General features: G+C 36.9%; 1 protein-coding gene across 1 annotated transcript in view; it reads right to left on the bottom strand.

The window, feature by feature from the left end:
* The window catches only part of cygb2 (cytoglobin 2), a 29,758-nt gene extending 9,577 nt beyond the window's left edge, over positions 1 to 20,181 (bottom strand). Inside the window, exons 1-2 of the mRNA XM_081610109.1 lie at positions 19,373 to 20,181; positions 585 to 816 (exon numbers count right to left, since the gene is read on the bottom strand). Coding sequence (XP_081466235.1) covers positions 585 to 816; positions 19,373 to 19,560 — 420 coding nt within the window. The 5' untranslated portion in view covers positions 19,561 to 20,181. The remainder of the gene's footprint in view (positions 1 to 584; positions 817 to 19,372) is intronic.
* Positions 20,182 to 22,919: the final 2,738 nt, after the last annotated feature.

The following is a 22,919-nucleotide window of genomic DNA, read 5'->3' as shown; positions in this document are numbered from 1 at the left end:
AAATAGATTTCAGCCTGGTCAGTTCTACCTACTTTGCCACATTCCCCAACTCAACGTTTACACTTACAAAATGGCTACAAACAGACGCGCAATTATACACCTCAACATATTCGAAAAGCAGAATTAGAGCCTCCTGTACAACCAACAAGAACTCACCAAGTGTAAGTAGATAACAAAAACAGTTGTCTTTTCCAGCAGCCATTGTAAAGCGAATAAAATCAACTAACCAAACGTTCTGCAGCTCCACTTGGGTTGCTAGGTGACGGGATAGTCTCAGCTGGGGTTGCTAGGTAACGGCACAGTTCCCGTTGATTGGGACTTAACAATCAGAGGGTTTTTGAAAGGGGTAATTTAAACATAAGCTTCTTGCCAAAAAACTGCTGGGTATTTTTTTTTCTTGCTGTCTTTTTTTATAAGTTGTAGAAACCCAAATGGTGCATAAAAACATGTAAAAAGTGAATTTTGTGTAATAAAAATAAGTACAAATCTGTAATCTCAAACTGAATAGAGGAAAAGTGGTAAGGATAAGACATTTGACCATAAGACAGTAATAAAAAGCAAATGTTTTCTTTCTTCAGCTCTACCTTAAAGTATATGGGTTCCACTTTGTGTTTGATGGCGTGGGCTTTTCCCACCAGCGCCAGCACCGAGGAAACCTTCTCTGGGTCGTTGAGGTTCTCCACCACAGTGTTGATCGCGTTCATCACCCTGCAGGCATGCTGCCGCAGCTGGCTGCTCTGCTCCATCTCCTCAGGGTCCTCCATGTCTTGGAACTGACTGAAATACTGCTTTGCAGACGGGAAGTTGACAAAAAACCTGAAGGAAAAAGGATATTTCATCATGGATAATGGGGAGCGGGGAAGCTAAATAAATAGATTTACCTTTCATGTAAAAGCAAAATGTGGTCACACTTCCATTCACTCTCATGGGCACACACCCAATGGAAAAACACCTCAAACCAAAAAATCTTATCAAGCAGTTTAGTCTAGTTTCTAGTGCAGATATCTGAGAAAACTTAAAATAACACAGGACTAACTTTCCAGCAACATTTCTTCACTTATAACGACATTTTCCCATGTTGTAAGTGAAAAAACAAACTAGTATTTGATCAATATTCAAGAATTATTGACTTTAAACTAGAGATGCATCGATCCTATATTAATACCTGTATTGGTCCCAATATTGATAAAAATTCTGATCAGGTAACGATGACAATGTGCCTGATCCATAAGGTCAAATGTATTCAGTTCAACTCCGTTTTGTGCTTTATTAAGTCATGCTTTATTTATTTTGCGTTATATTTAGGATTACTAATTACGCTTTCTGAACCATTTGAAAGAAGGTTTATTGCCGTTTATTTTTTTACATATTTAATCAAGGTAGTCAACCTGTTAATTTCAGTTTATTTATTTTACATTGGCTGTTATTCTCATAATTGAACTGACTGAACAAATTAAAGTTGTGTTGTTTTTACATGTTTGACCAAGCTTGTGAAGCCATTGGTGTATTTAAGGTTGCAGAGTTACAAAATAAAATTTAAATTCAGTACATTTATGTCTGTATTTGTAAAAAAAGAAGCGTTTTAAGTCAATTCAGCTCTGCTTTTCTGTATTGGATCGGTATTGGCCGATACTAAATCTCAGATATCTGTATCAGAAGTGAAAGCAGCGCACTCAAAAGAAGTGCCTATATCTTGCTGAAATGTTAATTATAGGTTAGTTTCATCTTATTTCAAATGTACTCGGGTATTTGCATTAGAAACTAGACCAAAAGTGCTTGGTAAGACGATGGCTAAATCAAAACCCAAAGGTTGATCAACGTGTGAACATCTACGAAGCTCACAGGGTAATAATCTTTGAGACGCGAGTTGGTCTGTGGGAATAATGATGGCAGGGTGTGTTGAACATAATCATTTGAAGCAACTCTGGACTCCAAAAGGCAAAGAATGATTTTCTTCCCCCTCAATGTTTTTAAAACCTTCATTCTGAAAGACACAAATGCTTGAATTATAAATTAAAAGAACAACCCATAAATGTATTGACTGAAGGAACAAATTGCAGGAAGCTGAAACCTTTAATCATAATTAAATGCTACACAGTCCACAGAAGATAATTGTGAAGCGTTTAGCTGCTCTCTTCACCATAAATCGAAATCAGCGTTTCCCTCCTCTTATCTCGGAGTGCAGTTCAGTAACTTACATGAGTTCTCTTTTTTTCTCTGCGAGCGAGTGTGTAATTTGGCTCTGCCCCATCGGTTCAGCAGGAAGTTCCCAACAGAGACATTTAAAGTGCAGAAGCGCTGATGAGACGGCGTAGTTAAGATTGATAAGACGCTCGCAGCGTAATTGGATGCAGGTGTGCAGAAAGTGGCGTCTAATTTTCGTGGAGTTCCAGTGCGAGTGCACAGAACAGAATGGCGCCTATCCAGGATGTATTAGGGAGAATAATAATAATGAGGATAATAAAGCGTGGACGATGTTTGAGTTTTCACCGCTGCTCAGAGATGAAGAGAAACGTTTGGGAGGAAATCAATTTAAAAGTTAAGGGCTCTTATTTTTTTATGATTGTTGTGTCAGGACTTGGATAATTAACACCGTTGGATGGAGTCGTTATAATTGCCAGAGTCAAAATCTCTCATCAGGTATCTTACTTGATAAATAGCTGAAATAATAACAATAAGACCCGGCTGTAACGATTAATCAGATGAATCGTAATTAATCGATTATTGAAATAATCAGCTCATTTAGTAAAGATTAATAGCTAACTGGAGTACAGAGATTGCCAGATGTGCCTGTTTTTGTATCCAATTAATCGTCAGAATAATCGATAGACTAATCAATCACTAGTCTTGGTACTTGTATTGAAGTCTTGGTACTCGTATTGAAGAGATAATACTAAATCAGTTTCTTATAATGACGCACACTGGCACAGAAACTGTAACTAAACTGTCACTTGGACCAATTTCGTTATTTTACCTTCAGAGTTTAACACTTTTTCAGCCGTATTGAGATGGAGTCACAGCTTTTATCTACTAAATCAGGGCAGAGATCTGCTCTGCGGCTCACAAAATGTATTAAATGCCCTGTTTTCATTCGTTTTTTGTGCTCCCATTAAATTAAAAGCACCGGGAAAGACGTGAAAAAAGCCTTAAAATACATTCACCTTTTATAGCAGTTGAATAATTAACATTTTAAGTCCTACTAATTGTGCCCAAGTTATTAGAAAACCTGAATAAGTTCAATAACATAGTCACAACATCTATAAAGCTAATTGTTGGAGATGTGCAGCACAAAGTGGCCTCTTAAAGCTATTAGGCCTCCATAGCAACCATTGGATGTTGTCTACATGCCAACTGGTTGTTTGGGAGCCTTGCCAGAAAAAAACTTTTTTTTTTTTTCTGTCCTACTGTCACAACATGTTGAGTTTGGTCAACGCTGACCAAACACTGAGATGAGGCTATATTTTGCTGGAATCCAATTTTTTGGTTGGTTGTTTACATTACAGCTGAAATGCAGCCACTACTGGACGCCAGCGGAAACAATCTATGGCCCTGAAGCGACCCACATATTCAGAGGAAGCTGTGAGGGCGATGAGAAGACGTGTGTTTATCACTTCTGAATCTTCAAAGTAGCAGAATTATTAATGATTCGATCAGCAATGTCTACCATGCCTGTTTGTACATTGCAGTACATTTAGTCTCTCTGCTTCCTGCCACCTGTTATACCTCAGTGGTGTAAATTTTGGATAAACGTGACGTGACTGGGATCAGGCTGCTTTAAAAAAAATCTGCATTTGATCATTAAATCATGTAGAGGTCACATATCAGGGCATCTGCAGGTTCCATAGAGTCAAATTTAAGACTTTTTAAGACCTTTTAAATGCCAGCTTGAATGAAATTTAAGACCAAAAAGCTATAGATACAGAGGGGACTTGCAGCATTACAGTCCAGCATGGCAAAAACAGAAACCTGGCTTTGTGCTAATGCAAGAGATATAAAATAAACTAGATAGCAAAGGTATATTAGCAGCTAGTTATTGGTAGCCTCAACTGCAATTATGCTACAAAACTCTATGTAAACATTTGCATGTGACTCAAACATTTGCCTGCCAGAAATAAACAACAAAATTAACATATTTAAGGTCAGATAACATTTTTAAACTAAATTTAAGACATTTTCTGGCCTTAATTTTTGGTATAAATTTATGACTTCTTTAGGATGTGCAACTCCCCTGACATACAGGTGGATTTTTTTTTCACTTTTGCCAGCTGTGTGATCCTAAGACTGGCTCTAGTGTAAAAAAATATGTCAAGCATCTTGGAGTATCTGATAAAAAAATATAAAACAAATTACCTAATCAATACAGAAATGGTTCACCACACAACCTTCTTCCATTTCCAGTTCAGTCCCTGTAGACTTAGATGCATATGAACAGGTGATATGATTGTAAGATTAATCATAATAGTTTGTTTTTTTATTCTGAAGATGATCAATTAGACATTAAAAAGCACTAAAAATGTACCAGTCTTTTTTGTCTGAAACTCTTACTGCATCCTTTTCTAAAGAATATGTACATTCTTCAACCAATTTCAACAATTCATATATCAAAACTTTCAACTTCTTCTGGAGACTTCTGCTATCTTTTGGTGATTTCAGCTTTTATACCATTTTTTTTTTAATATTCAAACTTTTATAAAAATTTCAGCCCCATAAAAATGCATTGAAATCCTTCAGAATTCCACAAAATTCAGCTAAATCTTTGTGCTGTTTGACCTCTTACCACTTCTGCCTGCTTCTGCCTAGAAACTCCATTCAACTTTTAAACAAGTCAGAAGATGTCACCCTATCTTCAAATGGTTCAGCTTTTTGGTATCTTTTACAGTTATTCTAAAATCGCGATTTAAGTCTCATGGAAATTTTGGGCCCTTTTCAGGTTTACAATGTAATCCAATGGCGGAATTCTTCAGCTGACAGAGTGCGCACTCTAGTAACTGACGTTTTTTCAAGCTTCTCAAACAAAATGCTGCTGTTCGTACATACTTCACTATACAGAAATAATTTATGCATCAAAACGTAGCCACAGGAGTCTACTTTCAGGAAATATGAGCGTCATTAGCATAGGTTTTACGGCTTTCTCTGCGACACTCCCTGAACATAAGCATGCGACCCCTTCCTCCACTGGGCTCCATATTAAATATTGTCAGCGCTAGCTCTCTCTTTAGCATCTTATGCAGCGTTCATTCAGCAGATTAACATTGAATGAACCTCCAATAATGGGAGGTCTGAAGGCAAAAAGAGGTCCTCAATTCAACCCACTAGTCCAGACTTTCAAAGCAATCCCACTTCCTTATGCGGCCTTTGGAGAATATACTCAGCCTCTGTTCCAACGTATCTGGACTGTGTTTAAGGTCCTGCTGGCTCTTATAAAATACTTTATGTGCATACATGGGGAATTCCTATTGCGAACCATCTGGTAGATGGGAGCGGAGACATAAACAAAGTTGAAATGGTTGGACGTAAAAGATTCAAGTTGAGCTTTAAAATGTTCACTGTACACAACAGCTCAGCAAGCAGGGTGAGTTAATGCAGAGGTGTCAAGGGAATTTCCACCATCTACCTTTCAACACTCACTGGGAAGCCGAGTTGACAAGGTTCAAAGTCTTTTACAACAATCACAACATCACCAGTATAAATGATAAAACAAAAAATAAAATTACGTTTGGTAAAATTAATAAAACAATTATAAAATTTGCGGAAAATACCCAAAAATAAAAATATGAATAAAAACCAAGACAAACTTAATGTCAGCTGCAGCAATTTCCCAAAACCTCGAATCAGTAAATTGCTAATATTCCACAACCTCATCTCCAGGGTTATAATAGTTTGGGGTTTTTCATTTGTTTGGTTTTATTTCATTGTGCCTTTTGTTTTACTTAGTTTTTACAGTGTGTTTGCTAGCTTTTATTAGTTCTTATTAGATAAATATTATAGTAGTTTTTGTTTTTTCATGCGTTAATTATTGGGTGCAGAATTCATAAAGGTCAAAATATGTTTTTGGTGTGTTTGCTACTTTTTATTACTTATTATTAGTTAAATATTGTGTAGTTTTCAGTAGTTATGGTAGAAGTTTTATGGTTAATTATTAGAATTCATAATGGTTAAAGCATCATATTGTGATTATGTTTACATTAATTGGGTAAAGAATCCTCAACAGAAGATAACATTTTCAGAATATGTAATCATTTATTGCTGAGCTGACCGGTGTTTTCTCCCAACTTTTACTGTCTACGTTTTGCAGACAAGAGGATTATGGAGTGCTGTAATTTGCTGACAGACTACGTAAACTGCTTGGGAGGGGGGGAAATCAATTTCAAGGACAGTAAATAGATTCATAAACATAATAAAATATATTACATCTATAATTTCAGTATGTTTTAGTTAGTTAGTTAGTTTTTTGTCGGCAGTAAGTCGGGCTCGTTTCCGGTGAGAGTTGGACTCCGCCAAGGCTGCCCTTTGTCACCGATTCTGTTCATTACTTTTAGGGACAGAATTTCTAGGCGCAGCCGAGGTGTTGAGGGGATCCGTTTTGGTGGCCTTAGGAAAGCATCTCTGCTTTTTGCAGATGATGTGGTCCTGTTGGCTTCATCAGATCGTGATCTGCAGCTCTCACTGGAACGGTTCGCGGCCGAGTGTGAAGCGGCCGGGATGAGGCTCAGTGCCTCCAAATCCGAGGCCATGGTCTTGAGCCGGAAAAGGGTAGAGTGCCTTCTCCGGGTCAGGGGGGTCGTCCTGCCTCAAGTGGAGGAGTTTAAGTATCTGGGGATCTTGCTCACGAATGAGGGAAGAAGGGAGCGGGAGATCGACAGGCGGATTGGGGCAGCATCTGCCGTGAAGCGGGCGCTGTACCGGTCCGTCGTGGTGAAGAGAGAGCTGAGCCAAAAAGCGAAGCTCTCGATTTACCGGTCGATCTACGTTCCCACCCTCATCTATGGTCATGAGCTTTGGGTCTTGACCGAAAGAACGAGATCACGGGTACAAGCGGCCGAAATGGGTTTCCTCCGCAGGTTGGCTGGGCTCTCCCTTAGGGTGAGAAGCTCGGTCATCAGGGAGGGACTCAGAGTAGAGCCGCTGCTCCTCCATGTCGAGAGGAGCCAGTTGAGGTGGCTCGGGCATCTGGTCAGGATGCCTCCTGGATGCCTCCCTGGTGAGGTGTTCCGGGCACATCCCACCGGGAGGAGGCCTCGGGGAAGACCCAGGACACGCTGGAGGGACTATGTCTCTCGGCTGGCCTGGGAAAGCCTTGGGGTTCCCCCGGAGGAGCTGGAAGAAGTGGCTGGGGAGAGGGAAGTCTGGGCCTCCCTTCTGAAGCTGCTGCCCCCGCGACCCGACCCCGGATAAGCGGCAGAAAATGGATGGATGGATAGTTTTATAAATGCACAATATAGTTCCAGTTAATTGTAGTTTTTCCCTATTAATTACTGTTTTTATTAATTTCAGCTAACAAAAATGTTTTCTCAATGTCAGTTTTTGTTCATTTGTTAGCTTTAGTTTACTATAATAAACTTCCTCAGCTCAATACATTTATAAACAAACTTCCCATACAGGTGGTTCTACTCTGACCCAATTTAAATCTTATCAGAGGTTCAGGAAAACCGGAGCTGGTCGTGCATCAATGGCCCACAGCGGCCCTGCTTCACCACATCTGGTCCCTGGATCCCGGGTCGTTTCAGCTTTGCTCTTTCAGCTGCCGCATCACAAACTCACTCTGCTCCTCGGTGACGGAAATAAATTAAAATGTGGAGAACTTCTTGTTCAGCTGTAGCAAACATGAACAGTAACTCGATGACTTCAAATAAAGACATCTTCTCTGAAGCCTGCGGTGTGTTTTAGGTGTCTCGCTTCTTGCTTTGGGAGTGTTTCATCTCATGTGGCCAGGATGTGAATTATAATACATTAAAGGGAAAAATAGCACAGACTGTAATAGTATAACGGAGAAAAAGGTTTGATGTCTGAGCATTGAAATGCTTCACTAGAGCTAAATGAAGCGAAAATGCTGCTGCTGTGACTGGATTCTGACTGGAAAGAGTCTGGATGAAATAACACACTGGTTTAAAGCTACTTTAAAGTCTCAATAATCGTAAAATACTCATTTAACAACCACAAGAGTAGAACTACACAGGGGAATAGCATTTGTTTTATTTTGTTGTGTCTAAAGGAATCACCGTGAGTTGTGTTGGAGCGTGCAGCAGGAGTCTGACTTCTCCATCTTTCAGCATGTTACAACTACAAACTTTATTGTATTTTAAGTTTTTTGTTTTTATTTGTTTAGGGTCTATAAATGTCCTTTATAACAGTCTTTTACAGAACCAGGAGGCATGTCTTGGTGCTGTCAATCAACCTCGTATACTCGCTGTTGGCGGAGAAAGAACTCGCCATTATAGGAAAACCATTTATCCATTTATACCATATTAATGGTAGAGAGAAAGGGGGAGGGCGTGAGCAGCGCATACACAAGAGTGACTGTCAGCGCTATGGCCCTCCTGCAGGCTTTGATTGGTGTATTTCTGTAGATGACAGCAGGTCTATTGGCTTTTTCAGATTATCTGCCTCTGTCTTGACGTAGCGATACTTTTAGCAAATATGCAAACATTATTTTTGTAAAAGTTACACACTGCAGCTTTAACAAAAGTAGAGCAACAAACCATGTTTGTTTTCATTTTTATAACTGTTCATGCTTAACTCATATTATAATAATAACTCATAGCTCAAGCATTTCAGCTCAGTTTTTGGCCTCATTTGGCTTCTACAGATTTTATTTTTTAATTTCTAAACAGTTTTCATGTTTCATCAAACACACTGAGGTCAAAGCATCAAGTGTGTTTAGATATTCCCAACTAATCCAAAGGGTTGATTACGCCTTTGCAGATGCTGCTGCCTCGTTGTGTAATAATTTACACGTCTACATAAAACCAGTTTAGTGCTTTGAAATTCTCAAGACGCTCTTAAAGCAGAACCTGCAGTCTGTGGCGGGGAAAGCTTTTATATTCGTGTGTCTCTTATGGCGTGCATTTATTACTTAACCACTCGCCGTTATTTATCTTAATGTTGCCCTTTCGTGTATCTTTTTACTGTTTCACGACCTTTGATAGCCACGATCCTGGTTTTGTTGAGTCACTGACGTTTTCTGATTCTGACCGACGTTTCTCCACAATCCTTAAAGCCATCTTCCACTCGCTTCACATAATGGAAGAAAATCTTAAGATATCGGACTATTGTTTCTACTGAAGAACAGACCCCATGAAATCTGATATGTTATCAGTATCGGTTCTGATTGGATAAGTTCTGGTCGGTGGTTCTCGCTCTCAATAGCCTGTAGTTTAGTTTTAGCCACTCTGCAGCTAATAAAAACAAAGACACGAAAGGATCGTTGTGAAGTCAGTTTTGATCTTGAAGACATAAACACGACTGAAACAGCAGCAGTTTAACTGATGTTGCCTTTCTGGTCCATTTGGACGAGTCTGCACTAAACCAGCAACACTAAAAATAAAAGATATATAGTAACCTATCGCAAAAGCCTTTATTGTTCTTAAATAAAAAGGAACAGACAGTGAACCACTAGGAGCTTTAAAATTATATTTTAAATATATCTATATTTTAGAAGTTTTTGTGTTTTTACTAAAGCAAATTTCATGTTTTAATTGTCTGTACATTTTAATTATTGCTTTATATACTGTATGTTGCTGATCTCCCTCAAAAAATATTTTGTTTCAAGGGATTTCCTGGTAAAATAATAGATAAATATAAATAAAAAATAATCACACTGACAGCAAAATAATGGATTAAAATGGAGAAAAATAATCAAATATAAAAGAACTGTAGAATCACTCATAGATTAAGAAGGAAATATTGAAGATATGTGTACATTTCAAAAGGAGAAAAATAAATAAAATCTATAAAAATACTACAAGTAAAACCATACATTATAAAAATATACAACTATTTTTGTTTTGTTGACACAAGTTCAGCTGGAACTTAGAGGAGGTATTTAATAAAGTTTTATTTTTGTTTTGTTTTTCATAATATTATCTTAACATCAATTTTAAAATGGATATTTAGCCAATGTAGCAACTTTAAACTTAGTTTAATGTGAGCTCTCTATCAGGTTCTGGTAAATAGTTTTGAAGAACTAGTTGAAATGTAAATTAGAAAATAGTCTGGAAAGAATAAATTTTAAGAAGTAAAGCCAGTAGTCGCTAATTATTTGCATTAGATATATGATTCAACTACAAAATTTGCTCTAATTGAGTCTTTCAGCTTATTATTTGTTCTTTTTCTTATTAAAAACAATTATTACAGTATGAAAGCCAGTTCCAGGTTTTGTTTTGTGAAGTGTGGTTGGTGCATTTGATAAAACTAATTTAGTAATAATGGTGCCTAGGCGCGGTTTTAATGAACAATAACGTCACTTTTTCATTAAAGCAGCAGCCGCAGGAAAAATATAAATGAAGCAACAGTAGAGCCGACGGATAAAGAGGCGTGAAATACGGCGCTGAAGTGAAAACGCCTGATGCTGTCATTCACAGATAAGACCACAAGAAACACACACACACACACAAAGGATGCTCTCTGCCCCGTCTTTTCACTCACTCATGGATTCTCATCAACTCAAACTGGAAATCAGTTTGCCTCAGTACCACCGGTCTCCTTGACGACGACTCGCTGTCCATTTTAACAGGTCCTTGAATATTGTGAAGCGGCAATATTTTAGCTGCGGAATATTTAAGATGTTAAAATTTTTACTTTTTTATATAAAAAGCCGACAGGAAGCACACTTTGTAAAGCAAAAGAGACACAAACAGTACTCCCTGCTACTGTTGATAACTTTTATTGCATTTATTTTAGTGAGTAGAAATGATTACAATGATCATTTTACATTTTCTAATCAGTTAGTCATGCTTGTAAATATGTTAATTACATTTTGAACTGAACCCTCTTTATTTACCCTGAACTTACAAGTTCAGCTGAAACTTAGAGGAGAAATTTAATAAACAAAGTTTTTTTTTTATTTTTTTTTTTTATTGATTTTATTATTTTGGTGGCAGACCATACAAACTAAATATTTTTAAAAAGTTTTAAAGTGTATTCTTTCACTGGAGAAAGTAACATTTGTATTTCTGAAGAGGATTCAAATAGAAACAAATAAGTTCCAACTAGAGGTGTGTAGAGTCCCCAAATAAACATACTCAAGTAAAAAAAAGTACCTCTTCAATATAATCTTACTCAAGTAAAAGTAAAAAGTAGCCATCCAAGAAATCACTAAAGTACGAACAAAACAGTATTTTATAAAAAGGCTAAGTACTCAGAAACTTATGAAATCAGATTTAACATTTTAAAACGATTCCATCAGACAGATAAAAAATACTATTATGTGAAAGTTCTGCTGTTTTAAGGACTAAAATAAAAAGAAATAAAAAGTTCTGTTATGCTGCTGTTGACGGTTGGTGGTTACCATAGTAACCGGTAACAGACAGCTCGTTCTTTTTTTCTGTTGCCGTCGGTAACCGTGGGGAACAAGCTGCTGGACTAAAGTTAACCACCATCTTGATCTCTTCTTTACTTAGAATAAATACAGAGAACCTGAACGTGGGTGTTGTGAAGTCAACCTACACAGTTCTGGAAAACATTAAGAGACCACAAAATGATTAGTTTTTCTTATTTTACTTTTTATAGCTAAATGTTTGAGTAAAATGAACATTGTTCTTTCATTCTGTGAACTACTGACAACATATCTCTGAAATTCCAAGTAAAAATTTTGTATTTATTAGCAGAAAATGGTCAAAATAACAAAAAAGACGCAGTGCTTTCAGACCTCAAGTAATGCAAGAAAACAAGCTATTAATTTTGAAACAACAACACTAATGTTTTAACTCAGGAAGAGTTTAGAAATCAATATTTGGTGGAATAACCAATTTCAATGGGTAATTTTTTCCAGAGTTGTATGAAACTTATATTGTCTCATATTTTATTCGCTTATTTATAAAAAAAAATTACTTGTCTCTTTGCTAATTTTGTTGTTTATTTTATCAAAACAGATCTCTCTTATAGACGAGGTCCTGGATCTCAATGAGACAACCTGCATGAATAAAGGTAAAATAAAACAAACAAAATTTCAATAAGCAACGGAAAACTGTCACAGATCCGAAATGAAGGCGTTGTTTCCCTGAATTTGTGCTGCCCCTTGATTAAATGGCACCCTGGGAATGAGCCATAGAGCTCAAACCAGAGAAACGCCACTGAAAGAAAGAAAGCCTCACTTCTCACTATTCAATCAGTACCAAGCAGTGTCAAGTAAAAATGGGCTTTTTCCCCATCATTAACCTCCTCAATACATGTAAAGTTGAAATAATCTGTATTCATACACTCAAAATATCATCAGTTTTGCCTGTGGAAGGATCGGCACCTTTAATCAGTACCAATCAAATCCGTCCCAATCAGAATCAGTGCTTCTGTTCTTCGAGAAAAGCATAGTAAAATCCAAAAATCACTGGTCTTTAATCCCTTTAATCTATATGTTAACACATATTGAAGGTTTGTTTTCTTTTTTTGTCATTTTGGGAAACCTTCTCACATCCCCCCATCTCCTGGCTTAATGCGCACCAGGCTGTTATCTCAGGAACTGGACAGGATTTGGAAAAGGCAATGAAAAAGACACATTGTTGCTGGGGAGAATGAAAGACGCTCAAACTGCTACTGATAACATTTATCAGCCAGCATCACCTGCTTTTCTGGGGTAGCAAGAGCCAATAAGGACTTTAGAAGGGATTACAAGGATTAGTGGAAGCAAGAAATCGCATGGCTGTCATCCAGCTCCGTCCGTTGGTCCGTCTGTGCATCCGTCCATTTTCTACCACTGAAGTTGCACTGCAAAAAATCTAACCAAGTATTTTTGGTCTATAGTTTCGACTGTAAGTGCACTTCAAATAAGACACGACTAACTTATAAGTAACTTATAAGCAGGATATATCAGCTTGATTTGAGTCAATAATCTCCACCGGCAGATTACCTTAAAACAAGACATTTTTCCCAGATTATGTGCGAAATGATCTGCCATGAGAACTAGTACTTTTTCATAAATATTAAGGAATTATTGATTTAAAACAAGCTTTTATATCTGTATAAGTTACTTCTAAACTGTAAAACATTTGAGCCACATTTAGTTGTGTCTACTGTCTTCTACTCTTTAAGTCAAATAAATTTTGCCAATTTAAGATTTTGAGCCTAAATGTGAGTTTGTGAAAGATAAACGTACAGCAGTAAGTTGTGTTAACTTTTTTATTAATTTTGTCAAACCTACAATAAACTAGAGTTTTTAGGTTAGCACTTAAAAAACTGAAGGAAGAAAAAGACAGGAGTGGAAACTATTTCCCAGAATGCTTAGCGGCATGTTTCTGTATCCTGTGTTGCACCGTGCAATATTCCAGATTAGCCCTACAAAATAATCTGTGTGGAGGCAGGTTTCCCACCAACAATTAGTTACGTCCCACAGGAAAATTGGTGAAAAAGTGAATCTGCAAATACAAAATCTCAGTAGGTGTTTATCTGTAGAAAAGATTATTTGTTGAATAATTTTATCTTACTTCTGGGCCTGCTTAGTATTCATATATTTATGAACTCTGTGGGTTCACTTAATGCTATACCTTAGTTTTCGGTAACGAGAAAAAGCTTTCATTAACACATTCTTCCCTTCTAAGCTGCATTTTTGTATTCTGCATTTTTCTGCTCCAATAATACAGATGAAATCAGGTAAATTTACATACACAGAATAAAAAGATAATTTTTGTTTTTCTCACTGTCGAAGTTAAATCAGACCAAACTTTTCTTGTTTCTTGTTTTATTCAGCTGATCTGTATGCAGAATAACTGTCTTTTAATCTATATGACTTGAGTTCAACCTTTTGACTTTTCTTCTACAAGCTTTTGATAGGTTAATATCTACCGGTAGCTCAAGCTCTATGTTTTTGAAAATTTCAACTTCCATTATATTGTTATACCTAGAGCATCATGTCCTAAACTCATGTTTATTGCCTCATATTACCCTTTTATCTCAAATTGCAGCAGTTGTTTTCCATTTCCTCACTTTCAAGCTTTTATTTCTGATTGTTGGCTCATTTTTCACCATTTTTTGCTTTTTTTTGTTGTTGTTGAAATGCAATAGTTTCAATAGTTTATCTGGTTCAGCGATGTGACTGATATTTTCTTTTTGTTCTGCATCATCTGCAACACACCTTGCACTTTGAGAAGACATGACACCATTTGCTCACATATGTTTAACAAATCATCCATATTTGCAGCTAAAAAAAACCCCAGGAGGTTTAAAGCGTTGCTCTATGGTGCGTAGTGGTGGAATGATTGAAATTCATTTGATTTTCCTGCCTGGGCTTCCTGCAGGCGGCCAGTGGCTCTGTCCCTCTGCGGTTCGGTCAGCCGTGGCTTTATGCAGAATTAATTTAAGTACCTTATTATTCCTGGACCAATAATTTTTATTGCAGTGGTCAACTGGTTTACAAATTAAAATATTACCAAGTAACTTTGGTCTAGCTGCTAGTACAAATATTTTAGTACATTTGAAATAAGGCAAAATTAGTTTTGTCTTATTTCTTGCTGAAAAGATATTTTGCTACAACTTTTCAGCCAGATATAACAGTTTGTTTTAAGTCAATAATTCCTTAAGATTGATGAAAAAGTAGCAGATTATCTTATAATGGAAATATTGTTGTGTTACAAGAAAAAGTGAAAGTCTGGTTTCTAGTACAAATATCTTGTTACACTTGAAATAAGACAAAACTAACTTAGAAATAAATTTTCAGCAAGATATAAGAGCTTGTTTTAAGTTAATAATTCCTTAATATTGCTAAAAAAAATTATTAGTTCCAGTGCAAATTATTTAACCTAGAATGGAAAAAATGTCTCGTTTTAAGAAGAATTTGCCAGAAACTATGGATTCTAGTGCAAATATCTTTCTTTTGTCTTATTTCAAATGTACTAACTTACAAGTAATTTTTCAGCAAGATATAGAAGCATGTTTTAAGTTAATAATCCCTTAATATTGAGGAAAAAGTACTAGTTCCATTGGAAGATAATTTTTTTCTGTTATAAGTGAAATAATCGGCCAGAATTATTACAAATTATAGGCTGATAAAAGCATTTAGATCTTGCTGAAAAGTTACTTGCACGTTAGTTTTGTCTTATTTCAAGTTTACTAAGATATTTGCACAAGAAACTAGACCAAAATTACTTGGTAAGATTTTTTTGTTTTTACAGTGTATGGCAAAAATCTTGTAGGTATTTGGAGGACAGCAGGGTTGGAGCAGATAAATAATTGGTTTTAACAAACTTGACTTTTTGCCTTTTCTGTGCGTGGCGCTTTACTTTTCATAGATGCTCATAGTGTTGAACATTTGATCAATATTATGAGTTTCTATTTCTTAGATTGTAAACATAACTAAGCACAGAGGCACAATTGTCTAAAGCCATTTTTCAAGATGGGAAAAACAAAAGAACATGTCACTCAAACAAAGAAGACAGTTGGTGAAGTAATAAGTCAGAAAAGACCATAACAGTCGGATTACAACCAGCGAGGAAAAATGCTAAAGAATGTAGAAAAGAAAAATACTAAATCTCCCCTTTTAGAGAAATTCATAAATTCATCTGGATACAAAGTTTCCATAACAACCATTTATTTTAAGGCTCGAGAGAGTCTGCAGGTTCAAGGTGTTCTGTGTACCATTCAGTCACTCATCAGGGAACTTATTTTGAAAATACTTACATGTAAATGAATTTAGATTCTTGATGTGTCTATACTTGGCATTTCTTGAGATATAAAGAACTGTGAGCCTGTACAAATGTGTTGTGCCTGAGTTTGAACTAAAAGGCAAAGCAGGACTGGTTTTGTCAAATTGCTGTAGAGCCTACCTAGGTTAAGATAGGTCTGACAGCTATGCAAAACATGCTCATTAAATTTTTTTGCACAAAATCATTCTTAGATAATGAGATTTTAGTCTGCTCAGTTCCGCCTATTTTCACCTCCTTTCAGGGTGAGTTGTTTTAGGACGTCTTGTCACTTCAAATCCACGTAAGCTACTACTGGCCACGCCCCCAACTCAACGTTTAAACTTGATTGTGAAAATGGCTGCAAACAGGTGTGGAAATATACAAACATACATCTTTGAAAAACAGAAGTAGAGCCTCCTGCACAACCAACAAGAATGCAGCAGCAAGTGGTTTCTGGATGGTGAGTCAACAATAAAACGCTTGTTTTCCAGCAGCCATTGTACAGCACAGCTGATCAAACTTGCTGGAACTCAGCTTCGGTTGCTGGGTGACGGCTTTCACTCTGCTTGGGTTGCTAGGTAACAGCACAGTGCCCTTCAAATGTAGCTTAACGATCAGGAGGTTTATAAAACAGCTCATTTTCCAGACATGATCAATAAAGTACATGCTATTCTATTCTAAAATCTGAATTTTGCATGATTGGTTCCTTATAACTAAAAATAATATTAATCTCCTTTGTATATAAATGAATGGAGCAGAAAATTCAGAAGAGCTCCTCCTCCTCTGTAGAAGAAGACTACAGGGTTTTTAACTTTGCGAAAACAGAAACTTAAAGAGTGCCATGCATCAATGTAATTAAGTAATGCTGCTTTTATTTAGAACAATCTGCAAGGTTTTTTCTTTAGTAAAGAAAAAAATTATTTTTCCCCAATCTGACAAAAAGAAACATCACAAAAATCCAAAGTTTTTGTCCTTTATTAGCTATTTTCCTGTTTTTTTTTCATAGGTAGCAGGATATCAACAAACCTTTCATTTAAAAATGTTTATTTTTATGTTTTCGGTCTACAATGGTTTACAAATCTCTTTTAACATAAACCCAACTATGTTACCGTAATAAAATATTACTTTTTTTCCTTTTTATTCACAAAATTATTTTATGCATTTTTAAACAAAAATAAAATACAAATTTGCTACCCAAATTTTATTTCAACTGAAAATTTTGACTAATGTTGCAAAATCCACTGACATAGATAAACAAAAACTGAAGAAAACGCCAGGGCTGCATAAATCAGCCTTGATTTCCTTCATTTTGGGTAACTAGAAAACTGCAATCTGTGCACCTCCGGAACAAAAAAACTTTGGAAAGTTTATTGAAAATGTTAAACTTGGAAACAGCCATTCTGCACAGAAAACATTTTTGAAGGTCAAACTAAATTTTGCCAACAAGCACATAGATAAAGACCAGGACTTTAGGAAAAGATGAGTGTAAAATGTAAGTATTTGGAAACCAGAGCCGGGCACATTTAGCAGCATCATAATGGCAACACACCTGTAAATCCCTCATGGGTTGCCTGAGAGTTATAGACGGATTATGTAAAATGTACTCTTTTTTTTAAATTATTTTTAGCTTTATATCATGTTATAGTATTATTCTCTCTTAAAATAAATACACCTAGAGTGTTGCTTTGATTATTCTATGCATGTTGGAAAACAATTTACAAATAAATTACATGATTACATAACAGATTCAGGCAGAAGAAACAACAACAAAAAAAACTGCACATCCAGGAACGTCACTAAAATCTCCAAACAACAGAAGGCCTGGGCCCAACAAACCCCTGGTCACCCACAGGAAGCTGGAACTTCATAGCAAACATGTCAGATTCCCTTTAATGCAGCGTTTCTCAAACTTTTTAAGGCCAAGGACCATCTAACCAATTTAACAAACAGACTAAATAACTTGAAACTGACCCACAATAACACAACATGCCACAATACAATGAATAAATACACTCGAGTTATTTACAGGTTCTGAAAGTGTGGATTCTAAGCTTTCCAATAACGCCAAACACATGGACATCAAAGAAGTTGTGTTGTGTGCATTAATAGCATTTTAAGGGTATTTGTAGTCTAGAAGCATAGTAAAAGAAAAGAACAGTTGTTTGATGTGCGAGCTGAAAATTATAAGCAAGCAAAATCGTAAAAAAATAAAGAACAGTTCTCACCAACTGAGACTTGAGTCTAGAGCCGTTCAAATGAATCGAATCACTAGTAAACGAGATCAATACTCTCAGTAGGAATGACTTAGCTTCCTGTGATCATATAAGTTGTCCTGGCATTGTTTTCTTTCCATCGGTATATTCGGTTTTTCTTTTGAGTGACCCGGATTTAAGCCACTTATCCATTATTATTTTTAACCACAAACCTTTTGGTAAGCTAGTTGTAGCGCTGCGCTTTGAGCTGACGTCATGGTAAATAAACGGTCGTTTACGTGCAGTACCTCGCGATCCACTAGGGGGCGACCGCGGACCACAGTTTGAGAAAGTGCTTTAACGGAAGCCTAGGAGAATGTAAGTATGTAACGACTAGGGCTGCACCGATTGCAGTTTTCTGGTTGATTGCCGATTGCCGATCTTTAAAAATTCTGAGCTACTGATTTTGGTCGATACCATTTTTTTGTCTGAAATGTCACTAAATGTAACAAGAAAGTCACTGAGTTGGTAACAGTAGAGTGACTACTGCTAACTTCAAACGTACAGATATAACCTGATGGGCCGGTCTGTCAGTCAAACCTTTCTAACAGAAGAGCAGAAGAAGACAATGGTCGATTTTTAATCCTTTGCTGAGGAAGAGAAGATCAGCTTCACATGTCGGCCATCACTGATGTCCCAAAATTACAAATTTTTAGCTCATTTTCTTAGATATTAGCTTTAATCTCTTTTATTTATTAATTAGTTACATTATTTTTATCCATTGCAATTCCTTGTTTTATTTTTGCCTTTTAAGATTTAAAGATATAAATGGCATTATAAATAAAATCTATTATGATATGAAAATGAAATAAGAAACATAACTAATAATAAAAGAAGGTGTATTTCTTTATCTCTTAATTGAACCCGGTTCCCTCCAACAGGTTTTCTTCCTGCTAAATCCTCTTCACATTAAAAATGATGGAAAATTACATTTTCCACATTTAGTAGTGCAGAAGATATTTTGTTGTTTTTGCCAAAGCAACTCAAGTTTATTTCTATTTTTTTACTATGCTTCTAAATTACAAAAAAAAACAAAAAAAAAAGTTAAAACAACACAACTTCTTTTTTGATTTCCGAGGAAATTAGTGCAGTCCTACTAACTACCCAACTCCGGATCTGACCATTAATACTTTTCATTCCCATTAGAGACTAAGTGCACTAAATAGGGCTCATATGCATATTATACCTCCAAACTAAATCAGCACAAAGATGAAAGTAGTGAAGTAAAGTCGTAAATGGGAGTTCACGCACGTTTTCGTTGTTTTCATTAAAGCAAATACAGGCTTTTCTTACCGGATGAGCACAGAAACCCCCACATCCTCACAGTTTTTGTAGACGTGCCCCCACGTGTCCTGGATGATCTCCCGCTCCGAGTCGGACAGCGGCTCCGTGCGCTCCGGACGGTCCTCGCAGTCGCCCCCTTGACCCCCCAGCAGCTGTGGAGGCGGCGGAGGCGGCGGCGGAGACTCCCTCCGAGACATCCTCCGGCGGCGCAGCAGCCCGGAGTCTCCAAGCAGCGCCCGGGGGAGGTAGGGAGTCAGGGAGGGGGGGAGGGAGATGGAGAGCTGAGACCCCACGGCGGGAGCTGGGAGGAGAGTCGGGGTGAGAAGAAGAAGGAGCGGAGGAGACGAAGAAGAGGAGGAGAAGGAGGAGGAGAAGGGGAGCCAGAGAGAGCTCACAGCCAGAAAGAGGAAGGAGGAAAAGAAGCTCCTGGTCTCCCAGCTGCCACCCAAACAGCTCCAACTCTCTCTCCCTGGTCTCTCCAACTAACTTAATTCCTCCACCTCTCTTTCCTGTCTCCCTGCGTCCCGCAGTGAGGGAGATGCTGATGCTGCTCTCCCGTCACTTCTCCTCTGCCTATGATCCCCCGCTTCTGCTGAAGGAGGCGGCTGGAGGGACCTGAAGGAATGAGAGCAGGGTCGGGAGGGAAACGGAGAGAGACAGAGGGGTGGAGAGAGCTGGAGAGAAAGAAGAAGAAGAAAGAGAGGGGGGAGCATTGATGGTCCCTGGCAATACTCTGTGTTAATCTGTGCACAAATTCATGCACACATATTGACACATGATGGAAACCTGTTGGAAGGAACCGGGTTTGAAATTAAAGAAACAAGAGAGAGAGATATTCTTTCTATTATTAGTCATGTTCTTTTTATATTTCAGAATAATAATAATAGATTCTATTCATATTGGCCTTTACATCTCTGGTAAGGTAAAAAAAAAAAAAAGCAATTGCAATGGATAAAAATTGAATAAATACATAAATAAGACATTGAAATCAATATCTAATAAATTGTTAGCTAAAACAGAAATGTTTTAAGAAGGGATCCACTGATTTATCGGCCAGATGAATTATTGGTGACGATAACCTTAATTTTAAGAGATCTGTGACCAGCCGATACTTGCATGTGAAGTCAGTCTTCTCTCAACAAAGGCCTAAAAATCAATTGCTCTCTTCTTTTGCTTTGCATTGAAAGAGGTTTGACTGAGAGATCGCCCCATCAGCTCATGTCTGCACATTTGTATTCCACAACAATCGCCACGTTGTTACCAATTCAGCGACTTTCTTGCTATATTTAGCGACATTTTAGGGAAAAAAAACTAAATCGGAATCGGCAGGTCAGACATTTTAAACATCAGTGATCGGCCAGAAAACTGCAATGTAATGTGATCATGTCTGCAGCTCTCATTAAGATCCCAGCTGCAGAGTTCTGCTTTGCTGGGAATCCCAATGAGAAGAGAGTTTCAGTAGTCCAGTCTGGAGGAGACGAAGGCATGGACCAATTGTCTGAGAGGAAGAGAATTTTATTTGGAAATGTTTCGTAAGAAGATCTTGCAAAGGTGGTTAATATGAGAACCAAAAGTGATCATGACAAACACAGGAAGAGCCACATGCATCCAGCCACTAGTGACAAACAGACGTAGGATGATCTGGATAAACAGAGCTAGGATTTTAAAGAAAAAAAATAACAATTTTATTGCTGAAAAAAGAATAAAATCATAATGGATCGTATTTTTATGGAATATATGACTAACTGTTGAATGATTTTATCACCTGAGCTGTCGTCTTCTCCAGCTCCTCCAGAGTTACAATGGACCTTTTGGTCCTGCAGGTTCTGGTTAGCAGCCATTTCCTGGTAGGTTTAGAATCGAGTAGAAAATGGAAAAAAACAAAACAAAAACAGGATTATAGTATACATGCTTTTACCTTTCACTCTTCAGGCGCAATTAAATATTTGAACAAAATGCAACAAAAAACTTGTGTTGGAGAAAAATTGAGATTTGAGTCTGTAGAGAGAAAAATAAACTCACCAAAGCTCATTGAAAAATCTAAACCTGACCATTTTCTTGAAATGTCCATGAAGAAACAACTAGATTGATTTAGATCTGCACACACGTAGATCTGTGCAGCTAGAAGCTACTCTGTATCACATCGAAACACCGTGACACATTTGTTCCAGAATTAAAGCTACTTTTCTTGCACTTCTTGTGAATCTGTAGATATGATAACTAAATATACAACCTAAACGCCCTTCACATTTATGATAGAAACAAGTATCACTTGTCAAAAGAGGGACTTTTTTTACGCCTTTATTATGGTCTTTTTTTTTTTAACAATTGTTTTGTACGTGATACTGTGTCTGATACAGTTCTACTGGAAAATGGCCGCCTTCCATCTCCTCCTTGGTTCTGTGAGAATCCAGCAGATTTCTGAGCCGTTCCACAGACTGATTCGAGGCATTAGAAGCTCTGAACCAGAACTCATCCAGAGCCTTTCAGCCTGCACATCTGATCGAAGAATCACTGCTAAAAATGTTATTTTTCTGATCAAATTTTCACGTTCTGCGTTTTACAGCTTCTGTTACAGCGACTTAGAATCCTCACTCACACAAATTAAGATTTTAACAGAAAATTAAAATACCTCTGACCCCCTTTTTTGACCTTTTCTGTGATTTTATTTTCTTGTGAGGTAGTCTTTTGTGTGTGTTTTATGCTGAAGAGGAACCAGAAAGGACCAATGCAATCTGAAGAGTTTAAACAATATGGAAGAGATGGAAGTGATAAATGGACCAGGAGAGCTAATTACAGGTGAGTAGATGCAGCTGGGTAAGGGGAGCTGAGGGAAACGTGAAAGATAAACCTAACTGAAAGACACAATGAGGATAAACAAACTAAAATGGCAGGATGTGGGCAAATAAACATCACAAAAGTGATCAAAACAGAAATAAACTAATTAATTTAAGAGTCTAAACAGCTACGGATCATAATAACCTCTATTATAATGGGTAAATGAAGGATTTTAAAAAACAAAAGTTTTAAAGACAGGATTCATACGCAAGTAAAATAAAGGACAAAACATCCAATTTAAAGATCTCTGTCATTTTTTAAAACAATTTAAGAATTACTATAACATTGAGTATAAGTAGTACTACCGTAGCAGTCGTATTTGACGATAAAGAAAACTAAAGATTGATGAATTTGTGACTAAAATGTGTTAACACATGGCAAGCCAACAATTAAAACAAAGATTTCTATAATTTACAGAAAGATTTCATGTCCTAAAGAAGTCAGCGATTTTAATAAGATGAGTTTTATCGCTGAAGTCAGGAAGGATTGATCAGAATTATGTTCTGTGGATTATAAATTAGTTAAATCAATCTGAGATCAGATATTTCAATTCATATTTCAATATTTCAGATATTTCTTCCCCTCTGAACTTCTTACTCTCAAGATATTAATAAATAATAGCAAAAAGGTAGTTTCTAATATCATTGAAAAATGCAAAAGAAATACTTGAACTGCATATTAAAATACATTTTCACAAACTTAATTTTTAATTTTAGTA

Source organism: Poecilia reticulata, chromosome 1 (assembly GCF_904066995.2).
Source record: "Poecilia reticulata chromosome 1, P_reticulata-male-v2, whole genome shotgun sequence".
NCBI classification, from domain to species: domain Eukaryota; kingdom Metazoa; phylum Chordata; class Actinopteri; order Cyprinodontiformes; family Poeciliidae; genus Poecilia; species Poecilia reticulata.
The sequence above is the reverse complement of the archived record's forward strand: the minus strand, read 5'-3'. Positions and strand labels throughout refer to the sequence as shown.